Source organism: Prinia subflava (genome assembly GCF_021018805.1).
Source record: "Prinia subflava isolate CZ2003 ecotype Zambia chromosome W unlocalized genomic scaffold, Cam_Psub_1.2 scaffold_33_NEW, whole genome shotgun sequence".
Taxonomy (NCBI): Eukaryota; Metazoa; Chordata; class Aves; order Passeriformes; family Cisticolidae; genus Prinia; species Prinia subflava.
In genome coordinates, this window is record NW_026960610.1 from 2,049,578 (window position 1) to 2,067,825 (window position 18,248).

Genomic DNA, 18,248 nt, shown 5'->3' on the forward strand with positions numbered 1-18,248 from the left:
CACTGGCCAGCACACACTGACATGCTGTGCCTGCTGTGTGGTGTAGGATGAGGTACCTCACAAGCACTTGATATGCCAGTAATATAAATGGGCTAACAAGCATTTACCCAGGAGCCAAACTAGGAATGAGGATGGAGAGAACAGAACTAATGTATCTGATACACAATTACCAAAATGATTAGGTTTTACAGAGGTGGCTGAGAGGATCCATATTTTTTTAAACACTTCAAAATTTAAAACTATTAAAATTTAATGATAAATAACAGAATCTCACAAATCTTTTGGGGCAAAATGCTCCCCATTTATTTACATATGAAATGTGTTTAATACAGTTGTAATGGACATAATGTATAGTAACATCTGACAGCAGCAAGGCTTTTAAGGAACCCAACAATTACTACTGTTTATCATGCAGCTATCTATATATACACAATTTGTTTAAAAAAAAAGTACAAAATTTTTTTTGTAGGGTTACATACAAGGTATAAAATGCAAAACAAACTAAAAATATACTCTCACAGAGAACTCTATCTGAAAGGGAGAGTATGGTACCTTTTTGTACTTGAGCAAGCAAAACCAGTGGTGCTGGACAGGAGTTTGCAATGTCTGGCCGAGCTTTGCAGGGCCTGTGCTAAAGCTGCAGGACCCAGTCCCACTCCTGGCTGGGGCTGGCTCCTTCGCAGTTGTGGCTGTGTGTGACACTGAGCACCAGAACATTTGGCATGATCATGTGGAGCTGGCAAATCCCAACCCCTGTAGCAAAAGTCAACTATTTCCTTTCAATAACCAGCAAGGAAAATAAATAATGCTGTGTACTCACTTCTATATGTTTAATAAATTACATGACAAAAAAATCATCATTATAAACCTATTCCTCTAATTACATCTTATTTCTTAAATCCAGAGCAGCCCAGCCCTTTGGTAACAATTTGAGCTTTGATCACAAGCACCTGATGACCTAAAAAATCACTCATGATACTCAGAGTTGTGCATTTATACTCTTCAAAAGGAGTATAGGAACAGGAGGTCTGCACCTGTTCTGGTGTTGCCACATAAAAACCAGCTCTTCATTTTACACATGCAGTGGTACTTTTTTTTTTTTTTTTTTTATAATGTATTTTGTAAGAAAAAGTTTAAAAGCTTCCTTAGACATTTGGAAACCCAAGTTCTTTAGAATTTAAAATCTCCCCTTATCTTGCTTCCTCTCTCCTCTCCCCTCCTAGCACCTCCTCCTGATGCACTTCCATTAGCTAAACTTTCTTTCAGAAGCATTCAAAAACCAAATAGTTTAAGAGAACCTAAGGAACTGTCCCAGCATTCAGAACTCTGTTTTAAAGAAACTTGCTACAAAAGAACAGAAACAAAACAGAAAAAAACCAATTTTTCCACTAGTTACTGATACAAACACATAACAAAAGAGTATAAAAATTATTAGTTTACATATATACAAACTCTTTTCAACTCAAATACTGCTTCAATGGTTCTGAGGGTATAGACAATGAGGTGAAGGGGACACTTTTATACAGAATATATTGCAACAGCCTGAACAGTACTGTTAACACTATTATACCTTGAATTTTCTGTAGCAAAAATGTCATTAGTATTCCAATGTGGAGCGAGATTTCTGCATCCCAAACAATCTGATCACTTCTCAGCTGAACTCATTCTTTTGGACTTGATAAAGGCCATGCCATGTGTTCTCATGTGAGTGTTTAAGGCCGCTTCAGTTTCAAAAGTCTTTGCACACACTTTGCATCTTCTGTCCGATGCCACGCTGTCGGACGAGTCATCCTCATGACTGAGTTTGTTTTCTTGCTGATTATCCTCCCCAGACCCATTCTGTTTTGATACTGGCTGAGGCTCCTTCAGCTTATGTACAATGAAGAGGTGTCTGGAAAGGGACACGTGAGATGTGTAGCAGAGTCCACATTCCCTGCATTGGTATGAAGAGCCATCAGATTTATGCTGAGGAATATGTTCATGAAACTGGAGAAGATTTTCTGTTGTAAAGCCACAAACTGCACACTTGTGAACTTTAAAAACATTTATCTTCAGCTTCTTTAATGGCTGAATGATTGCACCTCGTGGAGGTCTGAACTCCTTTACAGGTTCTTCCAATTTACGCTTTGGAATAGGAACCTAACAAAAAGACAGAAACAGTGTATCATGTAAGCATAAATATGCAGTTCTTTTCATAACTATTTGTGACTTGTAAATGTCAGAACCTTTCCCTTGGCAGATTCTAGAACAACTCTGTTAAACAATCCTTTTGGGGCTCTACTTCACAGAAGATGAGACATTTATGGCAATTAAGTACCTGTATTTATTTAAAGATCCTGAATATATACCCACAAAAAAAAACATTCTCAGTGATTGAATGAGTCTTCTAAGTGATTACCTTTGTGTCTTCTTTTACTTCCCTTTCTTCCATATTAGTAGATTCAGTAATTTCTTTCACATCAGGGTCTTTAATGCCATGCATCAACTGAATATGTTTTTCCAACATCAACCTTTTGGTAAAAGTACGTCTTGAATCTGGGCAGTGCCTGCAGACACACACACACAAACATTAAAGTGTCATGCTTAACAAGTGCCTTTTGTAGATTGGAAGAGTGGTTGTGTATTTGAGAGACTCCTGAAAACCAGGTTCCCCAAAGTGCTCAGCTTGCAGGAACTGCAAGTGCTCAGCTCAGCCAAGTTTCAGATTGTAGACTTTACACACTACACTTTCAGGAGCCTGACATGTTTCTGCAGGCAGGACAGGTAATTGATTTGGCCTGTCCTGAGCATCTGAATGAATGGGACACTGGGTCTTACACAGTTAAGATGTTCAACTAACAATGGTTTTTGTATTCCATTTCTAAATAAATGAAAACAGAACTTACGAGCACGTATAAACCTTCCTAATGCCTTTGTGCTTGATACGATTGTGCCGACATAAACTATGGGATGAACTGAAAGATTTGTCACATTGCCGACAAGGATGTTTCTTCATTTGCTTTAAAAAAAAGAAGATAAAGACTTTCATTAAAAAGGCTCAGTTAAAGTGGTGCATGTGTTGAACCTTTTGATTAATAGGGAAGAAACATCACTTACCTGTTTTTGGTACTGTACTTCACGTACATCCCCCCCCCTTTCAACAACACTGTACAAATCAAAGCTGGACCTCTTTCAAAGCAGTGTGGCTCCCATGAGCTGCACACACACCTGTCCCCAGCTGTAAACTGGTGTCACGGACAGTGGGTGAAGAGAATTTCTTCCACCAAAGAAACAGGGAAGATCAGAAGACTATTTCTGGATCAATAAAGGCAGCAGGACGAGGGGGTTGCTTTCCCTTCCCATCACCAAACCATATCCTCAGCTGCTGACTAGGAGCTCCTCAGCCACATACAGGGAGCAGTGAAGAGCACAGAAGAAGGACCAAACTTGAACCTCACAGACTCAGGGCTCAGGAAAGTCATGACAAAATGAGTGGTATGATCTGATGTCAACTTGATGGTCATCTGTTTGGGGAATTCTGTGGAGTTAATGTTGCAGCTGGTCAAGTGGAAGGAAAAAGTAAAGGAAGGGCTGGAGCAGTCACACATCGTAGCTGTGTGGCAGTGAGCAGAGTCATCAAGCCTGTGGTCAGAAAAGCAGGAGAAGGATGATGCTCAGACCTGGGGGCACTATGTGGGGTAGCCAGCTGTGACCCCACTTGTTATAAATTCCTTGGGGATACTTGAGATAGAGATCCAAACAGGATTTTGGATGCAATAGTTTCTGCAATGGCAGCCAAACCAAAAAGAACTGAAAAATTAGTTCTGTAATTAAGTGCACCACGATCTGTTGTACAGTATCTTGTCTTGACAGGAAGAGGATGATCAATGAGCAAGTTGGAGTGGGTAATTCCTACTTAGAAAACATCTGCCCTTTCACAGAAACACACCTGCACACAAGTCCAAGGAGCTCAGCATATGACTGCCTGGTGGAAGACAGACACACATGATCCAGTTTCAGACAGGAGTTGTACAGGCTTGTTGGAACCCTCCCTTGTCTAGGCTGGTAACTTTTTTTTTTTCTTGCAGCACTTTCAAGATCAGGCAGAGAGTCACACCAAGGTGGCTACAAAACTTCCTACCCTACAGCTGGCTCCCTTCATCCAGGATCCTCAGGAGAGGATCAGAACATGTGAATCTGTCTGTGTAGAGAGTTCCCAATAAGGGCTGGAACCTTAAGAATCTGTCCAGAGAGGATATACATGGCAATACCTCTCCTATGAATAACTCTGCATAATCCAGCCTGAGATCAGCTAGGGGTTACAGCTCTTTCCCTCTGGTCCTGCAAAAGCAGAAATTAGAAGTTTGAAACTAGTATTTTTATATACCTTGCATGACAATGGATTTTGTGAATAGCACACGAATTGCTTAATTACAGTTTTAAACAATCATTCTGAAAGGATCATTTTAGAGCATTTAACCCACACCTATCATTCTTAAGAAAATCAGACTGTAAATTAGTTCCTCTATTTATTAGATCCCTATCACATACTTGGTTATCTTATGCTCATTTCTATTCTCTCTATAGTAAAAGTTTAGTTTTTCAACATAGTCTTTTTGACAGCTAACAATTACTAAAAATTTTGACAGGTTGGGAAGGAATGTAGCACCTGGTCCATATACTCCATTTCTTAAAGACATGGAGTTGTATTTCTGTTCATTTTATCACCTATGTGCCTCCTGGGTTATTCAAGGAACTGCTTGAATGGGGATAAAAACCAGCACCTGAATGGAAGCAATGAAAGAGACTTTCAGGCCAGGATTTGAGTGCAACAATTATCTAATATTTCATAATAAGGGTTGTTCTTGAGGTAACATTGCACATAAACATCGGAGAGAGACAGATTTAAAGCTAATATTTAGAAAGCATTATTGATATGTTACTAATCTTACATGCCTTTGGCTACTCTGCTGTGGATGGAATCACACTGAATATCGCTCTCTAGTTCACTCTGAAATGACAGTTTCATTGGGAGGTTGTGCTGCTTTGTTTTTAAGAATTGCATAAATGTACAATGCATTTGGGCTTAAACACATTTCTGATTGCGAGTAAAAGCTCTGCTGAGTTAATATTTGGGCAGCAGGAAGCTGGAAGAATGGGGTGGGAGTTACTGGAGGCAAAGATGCTGGGGTGCTATTTGCTAGAAGTTGTCCTAAGAAAATTGAAGATGACACTCAGTAGTCCAGCATTTTCAGCTTTTCCATAAAATGTTTATAAACAATAAAATCATTTGCAGAACAGCTTTAGAGATAATAACTGTAATAGAAACCTCTGGAAACGTGCAGTCATTTATTACAGCACATTAGCATCCTGAAAACTATGGATTTTTACTCAGGGTGGTTCTCCTCCACTTAGACAAAATCAGCCTAATATCCCTCCCAGTCCTGCTCTTTTGCTGCAGTGCAGCACAGCACATCAGTTTAGCTCCCTGGTTCCCAGCTGAGGAAAGAGTCAGAGCATTCCCACCAGCATACCAGCAAACATGAAGACTGGCTTGGCAGGTGGCTGCCACATGTCAGCAAGGGGCTGGAGCATGCCACAGCTAAGGAGGGTCACTATTGCCTTCCTGCCTGCCAGTCTTTTTAATTTCATTTAACTGGAAATGCTATTGAACACAGGAGGAACATCAGTCTGTCTGCTGACATGAGGATGCAACATTCCCATATTTCACTTTCAATCCATTTTAAGTAAGATATCTCAAATTCAGCTGCTTTAAATACAAAATTCAACTTGTTAACTCAGCTGAACTTTCAAGTGTAAGATTAGAGCAACAGCTCAACTGCACAATGTGTCTGCCTTTAAATGAAACACCAGTTGGCACTCACTGGTCCAGTAGAACATGACCGAGTCTACACTCCCTGAGGCTAACAGGCACTGAGCTTCAGAACAGAATAGAATCAGTTTATTTAAGTTGGAAAAGATCTTTAAGATTGAGTCCAACCATTACCCCAGCACTGCCACATTCACCACACCACCGTAAAGAGAGGGAACTGAGAAGGCAGAAGGAAGAAATAAAAACCTGGAACAGGTTAGATGGCTTGGATGAAATACAGCAATATCTCTCTCTTTCCATCTTGAAAAAAATTTGGTACTGAATGAACAAGCCTACAATTGATTTTCTCAGTAGAATGATGTAGAAATTGAAAAAAACTGAGCAGTCAAAGCAAAAAAAGATGAAATAGATATAAGAACAGTGAATAATAATGCTGGGACTTAAAGGACTTATTTGCAAAAACACAAACAGAATTTAGAAACAAATACTTCACCTTTCAGGTTTAATTCACCTTTCTGTAATTGAATATATTCCTTTACCTTTCCATGTTCTTTCCTCATGTGGGAGATGTAAACATCTCTCTGAGTGAAGAGCCTGTCACACTCCCAGCAGGTCCAGCCAGGACTAGCGACTTTTTTAGGTTCTGCTTTCTTTATGGGAGAAGGAGATTTCTTCTCCAACTTTTTTGTTCCGTTGACAGATCCTGTGTCATCTTTGTTGTGACTGGCTGAGTTTTGAGTTGTGGGTTTAGTACTGAGAGGCAGATTTATCCCCAGGTTTGGTGGCCCCTCAACACTTTTCAAAGTTCCATGCATAGACTACAATAAAAGAGAGAGAATAAAAGGTACAAAACTGGCCTAGAGATACACAGTTGTACTCAACCAAAAGCCTTCAGTTACTTCTTTGGCATACTACTATCATCAGATCACATTCCTAAAGAAACAGTGAAGAAAAAGTAAAGGCAAGACATAGCATGACCTAACAATAACAGACACCATATGTAGGTATTTTCACAAAAAATAAGAGGCTTACTTTGGAGGTTAAGTTGTGGTTTAAACAGGGAGGAAAAAAAGGGCTCAAGAAGTACTTTATGTTAAGTTTAATTTCTTGCTTTACTTACTTGACATGTTAGTTGAGCATCTTCGTTCCAGACTATGTGACTGGAGTTTTCCAAGAAGGAAAGGCTTTTTTACTGACCAAATGTTGACTTGGCATACTGGTAAATAAGATAAGGCAACTCTGGAAACATCACATGGCTATGTAATTTAGGATATATTAACATTTTATGTTGAGGCTGAGGTTAAGCCCTGCCTAACTTTCCAGTCAGGTTATGAGCACACTCATTTAGGGCTACCTTGGGGCGCTGACAGGGCCCCACAGCAGATCAGAGGGGACTGACCAGCTGTTCTCCAGCCCCTGAAGCTCTTGGGTAGAAGTTTTCCTCCGGGACTTATATCTGCACTCTAAGTCAATGGTCAGTAAGAAAGGAAGAACTCCTCCTTCCCCCATTTCCAAATCAGTGTAGTGCTGGTGTGACACCTGAGCCTTCCAATGAAGTGACTTGTTCAGGAAGGGCTGGGGGGCTTCAGCTGTGTGTCCGAGTTTCACATGTGGATGTGGACACAGCAAGAATGAGGAGGGTTGTGGGCCAGCAGGGATGACTGCAGCCCAGAACCAATCCACTGCTGAACAGGGACCCACAATTGAGGTCTCATGTCTGAAAGGCTTGTCCTTTATCAGGACAGTATTCTGATCCTCTCTATAATCTACTATATCTACCCTTACTATAACCCTCTTGGATCATATGTTTAACCAGCCCAAATGGAATTATTTTTCCTTCAGGTAAAACCCATTCAATCCATTCTTGATTCTAGGAATATAAGAGTATCAGTGTGATACTCCAGCAACAAGTTCTTTTGTAAATACTTTGGCAAGTAAAGGCAAGGCTCTCAGGACTACCCACTGGCTCTAGAGCACATATCAGCCTCATCAGGAGAACATGTTCTTTGATTTAACAGCTTTTAAATAGCAGAAAAGCCAGTAATTAACCCCCCAAAACTGTTAATAAAAAGCAAAGTGCACAGGACCAACAACTAAGAGCAAAGTGCAGGTGTGTAGTAAAGGAGGAGGCTGGCCTTAGTATCCCATTGCACAGGGGAGCAGGAAATGAGGTTTCTGTACTCTCAGGCAATTGAAGCTGACCTGGAGATTCCATTCCAGCCTAACCTGTCAGCATGTAAAATGTTAGTGCTCAACTTTCCAAATGTCTTTTAAATACAATACTTGAAATTTCATTTCTTATTTGAAACTACACCAAGAACATTAAAGCATAGTATAGAGTCCCAGTGCTGGCCAAACAGGGAGCATTACACCTCCAGGCCAGGCCAGGGCAGTCCTTCACCATCTGCTCTCACTGGCTGCTGGGAATTTTCTTGTAGCAAGTCATTACAGGAAAATAAGACATATATTTTGCCATCAAGAAATAGTGACATCTGCAGGAATTATTCTGGGTTATTTTCTGTAGCTTTAAATAATCTTCTCCTGAGCTTCCTTCTGTCCCTTTCTGTCCTACTTTCACCCAGATCTGTCTCTGCCTTGATGGTTTATGTCTAGCCATACCAAACCATTACTTTCTGTGCATCTGAGCTCTGCCTCTGTCTGGCACTCATACTCTCCCCGAATCCTTTTCTGCTTTTATCTATAACCTGTTACTGTTTTTTTCAGTCCCCCTTAACTGAATTCCAATTTACACTGCTTTGCTCCAGTCCCTACTGCTATACACACATCCTAAACACAAAACCAGCAATACTGCTACTGCACATGTATTCTCTAATCCTCTAATTTTAGTCTCAAAAATGTCTGAATCATTTATAGTGAATCACGCTAAAACCCCACTGGTTGAAAGTTCAAATACTGGCATGGAACACTAAAGCCAAAGAAGTAGCGCCCAAGTAACTGAGCATATCTTTAAAATGTGAGATGCTGAGCACCCCGATTTCTGTAAAGATAGCTTCTGCCCCTAACTGCCATCAGTCAGATTGAGCTCCTGAAAGTGTTGTCTTCAGGTCTTACAGAAGTACTTATGTACAGATATAACAATACTTTTCCAGTAATAGCTGAGTCAGGAAAAACTAATTACAGAAACAAGACATACAATGTAATACACAGAATTTGCCTGTTTAGTAAAAAAAAACCCCAATCATCTGAGTAGATCAAAGGAAACAGAAAACAGAGTTTTGCACTGCTGCATGAGAGGAGCATCTATCTTGCAGTAAACACGCAAGACCTAGTGGTACTAGTTCAGAAACAAAGAAAATATCCAGTCCTTGTATTTTTGAACATCTTGGCTCAGCCCTTCCCTCATCTCCTCCTCAAGTTGAAGACTGGCTTTAAGACCACCTGTTTTTTTCAAGACTTGTGATCTTGTTTCCAACACAACTTTGGAGAATTCTGTGGTTACAAGTGCCATAGTTGGGCCTAAAATGCAAAGTAATGGTTTTAGCAGCCAGAAAAGATGTCTGGTTTTCCACTTTGCTGTAGAGAAATAATACTCAGAAACTGTGTCACTGCCAGAGAAGCGCAGCGAGCTCCACAGTGCCATTCTGGACCTTAGGGCTGTGTTCAGGCACGAGGTTAATAAGGCATAAAAACCTCAGCTTTGGTCTGTATGATATGAGGTAACATCAAAGGTTTGATTTTGTGATACACTCAGCATTCTCAGCTCCTAACAATTGGAATAATACTTAGAATACTGTAATAAAAACTCAGTATTTAAGATCGGACTTGCTGAGATATTCCCACTATACCAAAATCAACATTCTTACAGAAAAACCAACTGAGTCATCACAAATATGCTGAAGACCAGACAACATATAACATTTTAACATTTGAGAACAATATTCACAGATTACCCCTTCAGAATTATTAACATCTCTCTCAGCAGTCTTCTTGTTATTTTGTGCCTTTTCACAGTATGTTCTCACAGCATATATTGCATGACAAATGATATCATGAAGGAAACGAGAAGATGCCTACACACCTTGATATGATCCATCATAAGCTGTTTCTGTGCATATAGAAGAGAACAGTCTGGACACTTGAAAACAGACACCTTCTGGTTTTCAATGTGCTGATCAAAGTGGCGATAGAGCAAAGGTTGTAGAGTAAACACAGTGTCACACATAGAGCATTTATATATTATTCTAAAAACAGAAGTACAATAAACAATGTCAGTCATGTTAATGATCTATTTGCAAGAATCATGACGTTAACTTTTTTTCCCATCACAGATAAGATCTGACATGTTTAAGCAATCGTTTCACACTACCTGAAAAAAGTTAAACTAATTCAAAACATCCTCCAATTTCAAAATATGGGAGCAGTAGAAGAAACAGAAAAATAGAAAAAAATTTTAAAAGTGCAAACAAGAAGCCAGAACGCAACAGCATGTGCCAGTTACATATACAACAACATCTGCTCAGGATACTCTGACAGTTCAACACCTTCAGTTTCTGAACTCACATTGTAGCTAAAGGATAATATCCCTGTTCCAGGTTACAAACGCAGTATGTCTTAAGGGAGTGATTCATTCATAGTTAGTAACATACTTCAAGATAAATATATTTTTGCCAATATTCATGGCTTTGATGCTCCTGAATGCCAAACCTAGTCTCTGTCAATGCCCTGAAGCTCCAGCAGCGCAGGACAGGATTTCCCTGATCTGCCATTCCAACCAAGCCTTGATGAATCTGTCATAGAAATGTAGAGACACCACCAAACACTTCCTCTCTTGGAGCACATGTGACTTTTGAACTTATGTCCTCCAGCTTCCTGTTCTTACAGCAGTTTTCTAACCACAGATCATCAGATGAGAGAGAAATCTAGGCCATCTAATCTGTAGTGCTGCAGAGAAAGTTTAGCTAAAATAAAAGAAACCCAACCACAGGTGCTCAGTACAGCAACAGGTGCTTCCCATCTTTAAGAGTAACTTCCACTAAATAAAACAACCCTCAAACCCCTCTGCCTGCTAAAGCACTAAATCTTCTCATTAGCCACTTAAATGTTCCCAGTCCTTTCTATATCCCTCTAAGTAATTATCACTGATAGTGCATTGTTCCAGAGCTCTAGGGATCACTCTGCACTGTGTTTTGAGATGACAAGAACATGGGCATTGCTTCCATGTCCAAGCTGTCCCGTAATTCCAAATGAAAAACAATACTTCTTCATATTAACTGGGCAAGACTTTGTGGTATCAAGTGGTCCCAGTTTCTCACATATGCTAAGATAAATGTATTATTTACACAGCATCCTCTGATGATCAATGTACTATTGTCCTGCTTTCTGTGGTGAACCCTACACTGCAGATCTGTAGTGAATCTGCTACAAAAAAAAATTAACATCTTTCTGAGTTTATCGCATATAAAAACTGTAACTCTCTAAAAACACCATGAGCTGAATCTCTGTATTTTCTATGGCAGCTAAAGTACTTTACTCTGCCTTCACAGAAGCAGAACTATCTGGTAAAGATCTAAATTTCAGACAAGTCTCTGAGCAAAGACTACTCAAATTCATACCAACACACCTCACAGTATGAGTTATAACTATATACACCTGGAGCATTTCCTTCAGACACAGCAAAAACATGATTTTCAATCCTTAACAACATACATGCAACCATGTATGCTTTTTTTTTTTTAATTTAATTGAAGTAGTCAGTGTTTAACATGCAAGTGGCCTAAAATGCTGTTCAAAGTTTAAAGGCAGTTGTGCTTCCACAGGATGTCATTTACAGGGATGCTGGAATAAGGGAGTTCATCCCATCCCACCCCACTTCCAGGCTGATTGCTCAGCACTGCTCCTGCCCCACAGTACACACCAAAGCAGGTGCATGGCCTTTTCATTCCCCAAAAATCTGTTTAACAAATTCTCGTATTATCTTGGAATAAATACAGGTGTTATCTCACAGGAAAATACTTTCAGTCACATAAAAGACATTTAGTATTTGGAAAGCTTCTGCACCAGATATAGTATTCCTCCTTCCCAATTTTTTTCTCTTAAAAAAGGAACTTGTGGGATAATATACTTTTTACCAATAGTACCATAAATATCCATAATTTGGCTTGATAAACAAGAATTTCTCCAGTACTCAAAAAGAGATCAGCCACGAAAAATATCTCAGTGCCATTCCTAGACACTGTTTACTGAAAAAAAGACCACCTCTGTGGTTTTCTGGGAAACCAAAGCTTAGAGTATGTTACAGGAGAGAGCTTCCCAGAATTGAAAGACAAGACAGCCATTCATTTCCCTATATTAAAATAATCTCATTTCATTCCAACGAGAATCCCTGCATATAAGAGTCATTTTTCATACACCAAATAGTTTAGTGCATCTGTTCTGCAGCAACTATTTGTAACGTAATTGTAAATCACACAGTTCCAAGTAAATGCCAGAGGCAGGCAGCCAGATTCCCCAGAAGCCCAATTCCTGTAAACAGAGGAGTGTGACCTACTACAGAGTCTCTCAGAAGCCATGGGGCCAAGAGTCCTAGCACTGCTGAAACCATGGCCAGTGTCCTTGGACTGTGCCACATACCTGGGGTCAGGAATGAGGTTGGCAGGCTTGCAATGGACTCGCAATGCCAGTCACGCAGCCTGGGTGCTCCATGATGCAACATAGATAACCCAAATGTGAATGTATTGCCTCAAATACAACTTGTCAGCTCTTTGCTGAACTAGGCAAGACAAGAACTCTGAACACTGCAAGGGCTGGAAAAATCCTACCAGTCACTCTGCATGCATTTAAGGCAGCATTGTGATTAAAACTGGCAAATTTAAAGGAAACACCACTTCTTAAGAGGAGTGCTCAATTATGGATTCTGTGACTTATTACATTAGTACATAATAAAATTTCATTTCTTTTTTTTTATAATCCAAGTAAATTCGTAAAGGAATACTATTATAAGTGCATCTATATGGAAAGGAAACTAATGCAAAATACTTAATTCATGAACCCGATCAGAAACAATTTGGCAGATCCAAGCAGAGTTTATTTCTCATATGTGTAGCATCTTACACAAACAGTGATCTTAATCTTTTAGATTTCTCTAATGAGAACTATGGGAACCTGAAAAAAGCTTTGAACGCTGGTATCTCACAGCCTCTGACTGATGATACCATCTTGAATTAAAACAATGTTTCATTTCCCACTAGACAGAAATGCCTTCATTTGGTATCAGACATGGCAAGTTTGTTGCCGTTTTGCTTTGATGGAGGTGTAAACAAAGAAAAAATCTGCTGATGTGTTAGAAGAAACAGTGAGAAACTGAACTCTTAGGAACGCTGGTTATTACATCACATGACACCTTCTATGTTCTTGAGCCTTCAAGTTGTTACCATCCTGGTGCTCTGTGCATGCCCCAGAGTAAACATGGAACTCAATCCCTGACTCTTTGCTCTGAACAGTGCACTCGTAGCACTGAGGAAGAGGCAGATGGAGGAGAAGGGGTGCTCAGAGAGGCTCAGACCCGAGGGCGGGAGGAGTTTGCACACACAGCAGCACCTGCTGCCTTCGGCAGAGCCCACCAGTATCCAATAGCTGTAAAAAAAGACCCTGAAGCCAAGTCCTACCTGTGCCCCGTGTCACCACCTGCACCAAACTACCACCTTTATGGCCAACTTTTCTAGCTACAGAACAAAACCACTTCTGCTTTAAGCCAGAAAGAGATTACCTATTGAAAAAAGCTTATATAAACAGATAAAATAGCTTGTTCTCAACTTTTCAACCACATTATGAAAATCTCCACATAAGCACTGACGAGTCTTAGCAGCTCTTTTTGAAATCACATTATTTTAATTCACAGTAAAAAAGCACATGAGCTAAGGAGATTAAAACATCAGAACGAGCAACACTTTGGCCACCTGTCCAAATAATTGGTGTAATTACATTTGCAATCACTCTCTTGTAGCATGCAGTGCTTAAAGACCTGCTAGTGCATTCAGAGAAATGTCACCTTTGCCCAATGAACTGCCAGCTGCAAAGTCATGAAAGCATTACACAAATCCCACATTACCAGCAGGCTGACAAACTGGTGGCTGTCACAGGTGACTTTTACCACTGCAAGCACAGGACAGAATGCAATTTCACGGGTTATTCAAATGCAGGCAAGTGCAGTAGAAGATGCATTTTGCTTACTTTGGTTCGCCTATCTTGATACCCGGGTGTTGTGTGTAGGTATGGGAGTGTGTGCTGGGAGCAGATTTAAATGCCATGGGACAGATAGGACACTTGTAAAAGACTTCACAGTGACAACCTTGAATATGAGACTTGAGTGCCGCCACGTCAGAGTACACAACATTGCAGTGCACGCAGCTGCGGAGAGAGCGGAGGAGAGTCAGTGCAGCCCTGCCCTGAGCAGTGCTGGACATAATCAACATGGATTTTCAAGCAAAGGGAAGAGAGAAACACACACGGATAACAACTCGATAAAATTACATTACTCAGTCAACTTAAACAACCCTGTAGGAATCAACATAACCAGCAATTTGTGGATCACAAAGCAAGGAGAAATAAATTTCACACATTTTCATTTGAAAATCTAATAAGATCAGAACACGTGTTTATGTTATTACAATAAAACAGATAGAAGGGTCGACAGACAAATATTCTATTGATTGCAGAAAAAAAGCTTAAATCTTCTGCAAATTTGGAAAGAGATTTTCCAGAATGCATTTTTATCACATGCAGGGTATTGTTTAAAGTACACCACAGCAACTTAGAAACTACCACCAAATGGAAAACCAGTAAGGAAAATATTTTCACCATTTCCCTTGTTTAGATTTAATGAAGATATACTGGTAATGATTTTCTGTACATGTAATCAAATCAGCACTTGGATTAAAACTCAGGAAAACGACACCAAATCCCTATTATCAGATCAATATATCATACTGGAATTCAGAAAATATTTTTCAAAAACATACTTCTGCTGTGTTGAAAATTTGTGACCTTTCTGCATCTATTCTAAAATGAAACGATTAAAAATTTGAATTAATATTAGAACATAAGACTTTTTATACACAATGGTCCCCTTTAATGCCCTACATCTCCAGTACCAAATGCTCCCAAATCAGTCCAAGAACATAGTGCTACCAGCAATTACCTGTCAAATGAGACAATTTCTTATTGATCAGTATTTTGCAGTAAGACTTTTACAAACTCTTCAAACATAGAAGGCCTCCACCCTTACAGAATTTTAATTTTAGCATCTATCATGGCAGTATGATTGTTGTCATATAAATGTCAATTGAATTTTTCAATAGTTTTAGTGCCCTGATGATAGCAATAAAGCAGGAAATACAGTTCTACATTCAAAGATCCCATTTTACTTCTAAAATTTATCACCCTTGAATTTTATGAAATGTCATCCTTTCTTTTCCTGGGCATTTAATTTATACCCTTAATAATATTCATTGAGTTTATACCAATCTATTCTCTGCTTACCAATGCATTCTCTAAAGCAGATCATTCTGGTCTTTTTTGAGTCTGTTAAGATCATCTGTGCTCATACAGAGCTGAGCACTTGAGCACTTCTTCACAGCCATACACAGCGTGATGCACTGTCCCTCCAGAGAGCCGGGTGGCATTTTCACCTCCTCATGCCATGGCTTGACTTTATTCTCTAGTGATGCCACATAACTGATCCTCAGCATCCACCATTGTATATTACACAGTTCCTAAGGACCAAGCCTTCCTCTCGGAGACTAGTCTAACAGCTTCTTTCTTTCACCTTGGCAGGATGCAGTTAAACTTCAGGCTGAAGTTTTCGGCCGATTCAGTGCAGATAACTAGCCTAAATCACTGAAATCAAAGGGAACTTATTGGCAGAGGCCCTTTGGAAAGGCAGGACAGGGTATGCTGCTCCTTAGGCAAAAGTACTGCAGTTCTAAGGAGAAGCTGAGGAGTCTGAGGAGGGAGACAGTAACATTCCCAGAGACTGCTTTTACTTGCCTCGGTGACTTTGGTTTAGTCTCACCAGATCAAGAAATTCTGACTTGGTGTGACATGAGATGTTTATGAGAGATTTTGAAAAGTTTAGTGACTTAGATTCCCAGTCAAGGGGATTCTGCTGGTGTTATTGGGGCAGGCCAGGAGTCCCTAGAGGTGCTTCCGTGTACAAATCCAAGAGACATACATTAGAGGGAAGAGCAGTGGAGTGCAGGAAGCAGATGGAGGAAATGCAGGACAAGACAGACTGCTTGAGAGAAAAGGGCAAAAGAAATAAACCCAAAGAAATGAAAAGAGCTTGGAGTTGTGTCAGGTCATGGATTCAAGCTGAAAACAGAGGCTTGATGAAGTAAAAATGCTTTCTTCCCTTAGGGGAAGACTGCACAGCCATCCTGGAAAATGAACTCTGGCACTCTAAGGGTGGAAGGAGCTACCTGCTCTAAGACTTAGAATGGCCTTTTTCCAGGCAGACAGGGTGGACATGTTTTTGGAGTGCTAAGCAAAGCTCAGGGTACGGGTAGCTCTTCTGATCTCTTGCTGTGCTGCCTGCCATTCAGTGCAAGGAAAATTCTAACAGAAAACATTTTTTCAAGTCTTTCAAAACTAAACATTTCTCTGAAATGTCTCTGCTCCCCACTTTCTCAGTGAGTTGCCATTACAGGGAAATGTAAAAGTCAAAGGGAAACTGAAGAGTAACAAAGGAGAACCAAAAGACAAGGCTGTTTGAGAAAGGCAATTTCCAAGTGATGTAAAGCCAAGGAATCTTGACTTGCCACAGAAAAGAGAGCAACCAGACAAGTGCAGTATGCCCATCAACATCTCAACCATACGTTCTGGAAGTACTGAAAATGACTGTTCTACCAGAGAGAACAATCTAAAATTCAATGTTTTGAAAAAACTCAAGAAGTTTTTTAAAAACCTGAAATTAAGACAATGCATCTGAATTCTCTAGACTTTATAAACCGTGAGGTCCTGAACCTGTGTGACACTAGCTCATATTCTGCTTTAATCACATACAAAAGTGGATGCCCAAAACAAAGCAGAATCCTAATGTATTTATTTCAAAATTTTAGTACTAATAGTAGTGTTGCCATGACAACCTTAAACCCATGAAGCTGGTATTGTCCAAACAATGCTTATGAAAATGGAAAATCACTTTTAAAACCATAAATTATACAAAAATTGACAACAAAAGGAATCATTATACTGACCGAAACCCAACTCTTCGGGTATAATGCAGGCAGTTCTTAGTGACATGGGTCTGGAAGTGGACAGATCTGCAGATTGCTCCACATTCAGGACACGTGTATGGAGATTTATGCTGATGAATTCTCTGGTGTGATGCAAAACTGCACTGGTTAGGAAGCAGCATCTGGCAGATATTGCATGTCTTCTAAATGATAAACCAGAATAGATGAGACAAAAGGTTTGGTTCAGCTCTACATAACATCATGTGTCAAACACTGCATTATAGCAAATAAAGGTTAAATGTCAGAACTGGGATGGGACCCAAAGCAGTAGACAAGTACAAACACAAACCCTGCTGACAGAGCTGGCAGGTGCTGGTAGCCAGACTGACTGGCATTCTGGGCCACAAAGCTCCTTCATACACCACTAACCACGGGAGATACACATGCTTTACAGAAATATTACTCAGGTGCCTTCCCAGATTACCTTAGTAGTGCAAGGGGCCTACGTACAACTCCAGAATCAAATTATTACTATTGTCTCTTATGGCTTGGGACTTGTGAATCTCACCAGTGACTTGCAAAGATTTAAAATCAAACCCAAGACTCCTCCATGACATCAGTATTTTTTCAAACATGTATTTGCATATTTTTAGGAATGTTCTCTGTAAGAGTCTGGCATATGTAGTGATGTGTACACTCTGCAAGAATATTGACCAAAAAAAGATCTCCAGAGCTGCATTATAAATTATTTACTAACATATGCATGAAGAAATCCTGAAATAAATGCTCTGGGATCACTGTGGCCTGGTGTGTTTGAACACAGTCTCCATACAGACTTCTCCAATGTCCTAATGCAGTAGGATGGCAAAATGCAAACCATTAAATATACAGCATGTTAAGCAAAGAAAACCTGCCATCACCACAATGCAGGTTCCACTAGCAGTCCTGCCAGCCCACTACAGTAGTGTTCAGCATGGGTAGATGTACTGCTCTCCTGCAAGGCTCTGCCTGAGTTCGGCTACCTACAGGGATTTCAAACTGGTACCTGCTCAGAGCCTTTGGGACACAGTAAGGCTGTATTGAGACACACAGAAATATTAACTGTGGAATGCCAAATACCTGGCCTTAATTGTCCAAACAGTGGCTAGAAGTGGGTGACTCACAGCCTCAGCCTGACCAAAACTGTTTTGGGGTGTTAATTTTGTCTTCAGCTAAAGACAAAACCCTCTGACCAGCCATAAGGG

General features: G+C 40.1%; 1 protein-coding gene across 14 annotated transcripts in view; it reads right to left on the reverse strand.

Annotated features, from left to right (window-relative positions):
- Positions 1–275: 275 nt before the first annotated feature.
- Positions 276–18,248, reverse strand: part of ZNF532 (zinc finger protein 532) — a 67,568-nt gene continuing 49,595 nt past the window's right edge. For 13 of the 14 annotated variants that reach the window (XM_063424508.1, XM_063424503.1, XM_063424502.1 and 10 more), the window contains 7 exons: positions 17,026–17,207; positions 14,003–14,179; positions 9,852–10,014; positions 6,352–6,630; positions 2,886–2,998; positions 2,399–2,546; positions 276–2,139 (listed from right to left, as the gene is read on the reverse strand). In XM_063424508.1, coding sequence (XP_063280578.1) covers positions 1,645–2,139; positions 2,399–2,546; positions 2,886–2,998; positions 6,352–6,630; positions 9,852–10,014; positions 14,003–14,179; positions 17,026–17,207 — 1,557 coding nt within the window. In that variant the 3' untranslated portion in view covers positions 276–1,644. The remainder of the gene's footprint in view (positions 2,140–2,398; positions 2,547–2,885; positions 2,999–6,351; positions 6,631–9,851; positions 10,015–14,002; positions 14,180–17,025; positions 17,208–18,248) is intronic. The other variant, XM_063424497.1, reaches the window with a different exon arrangement.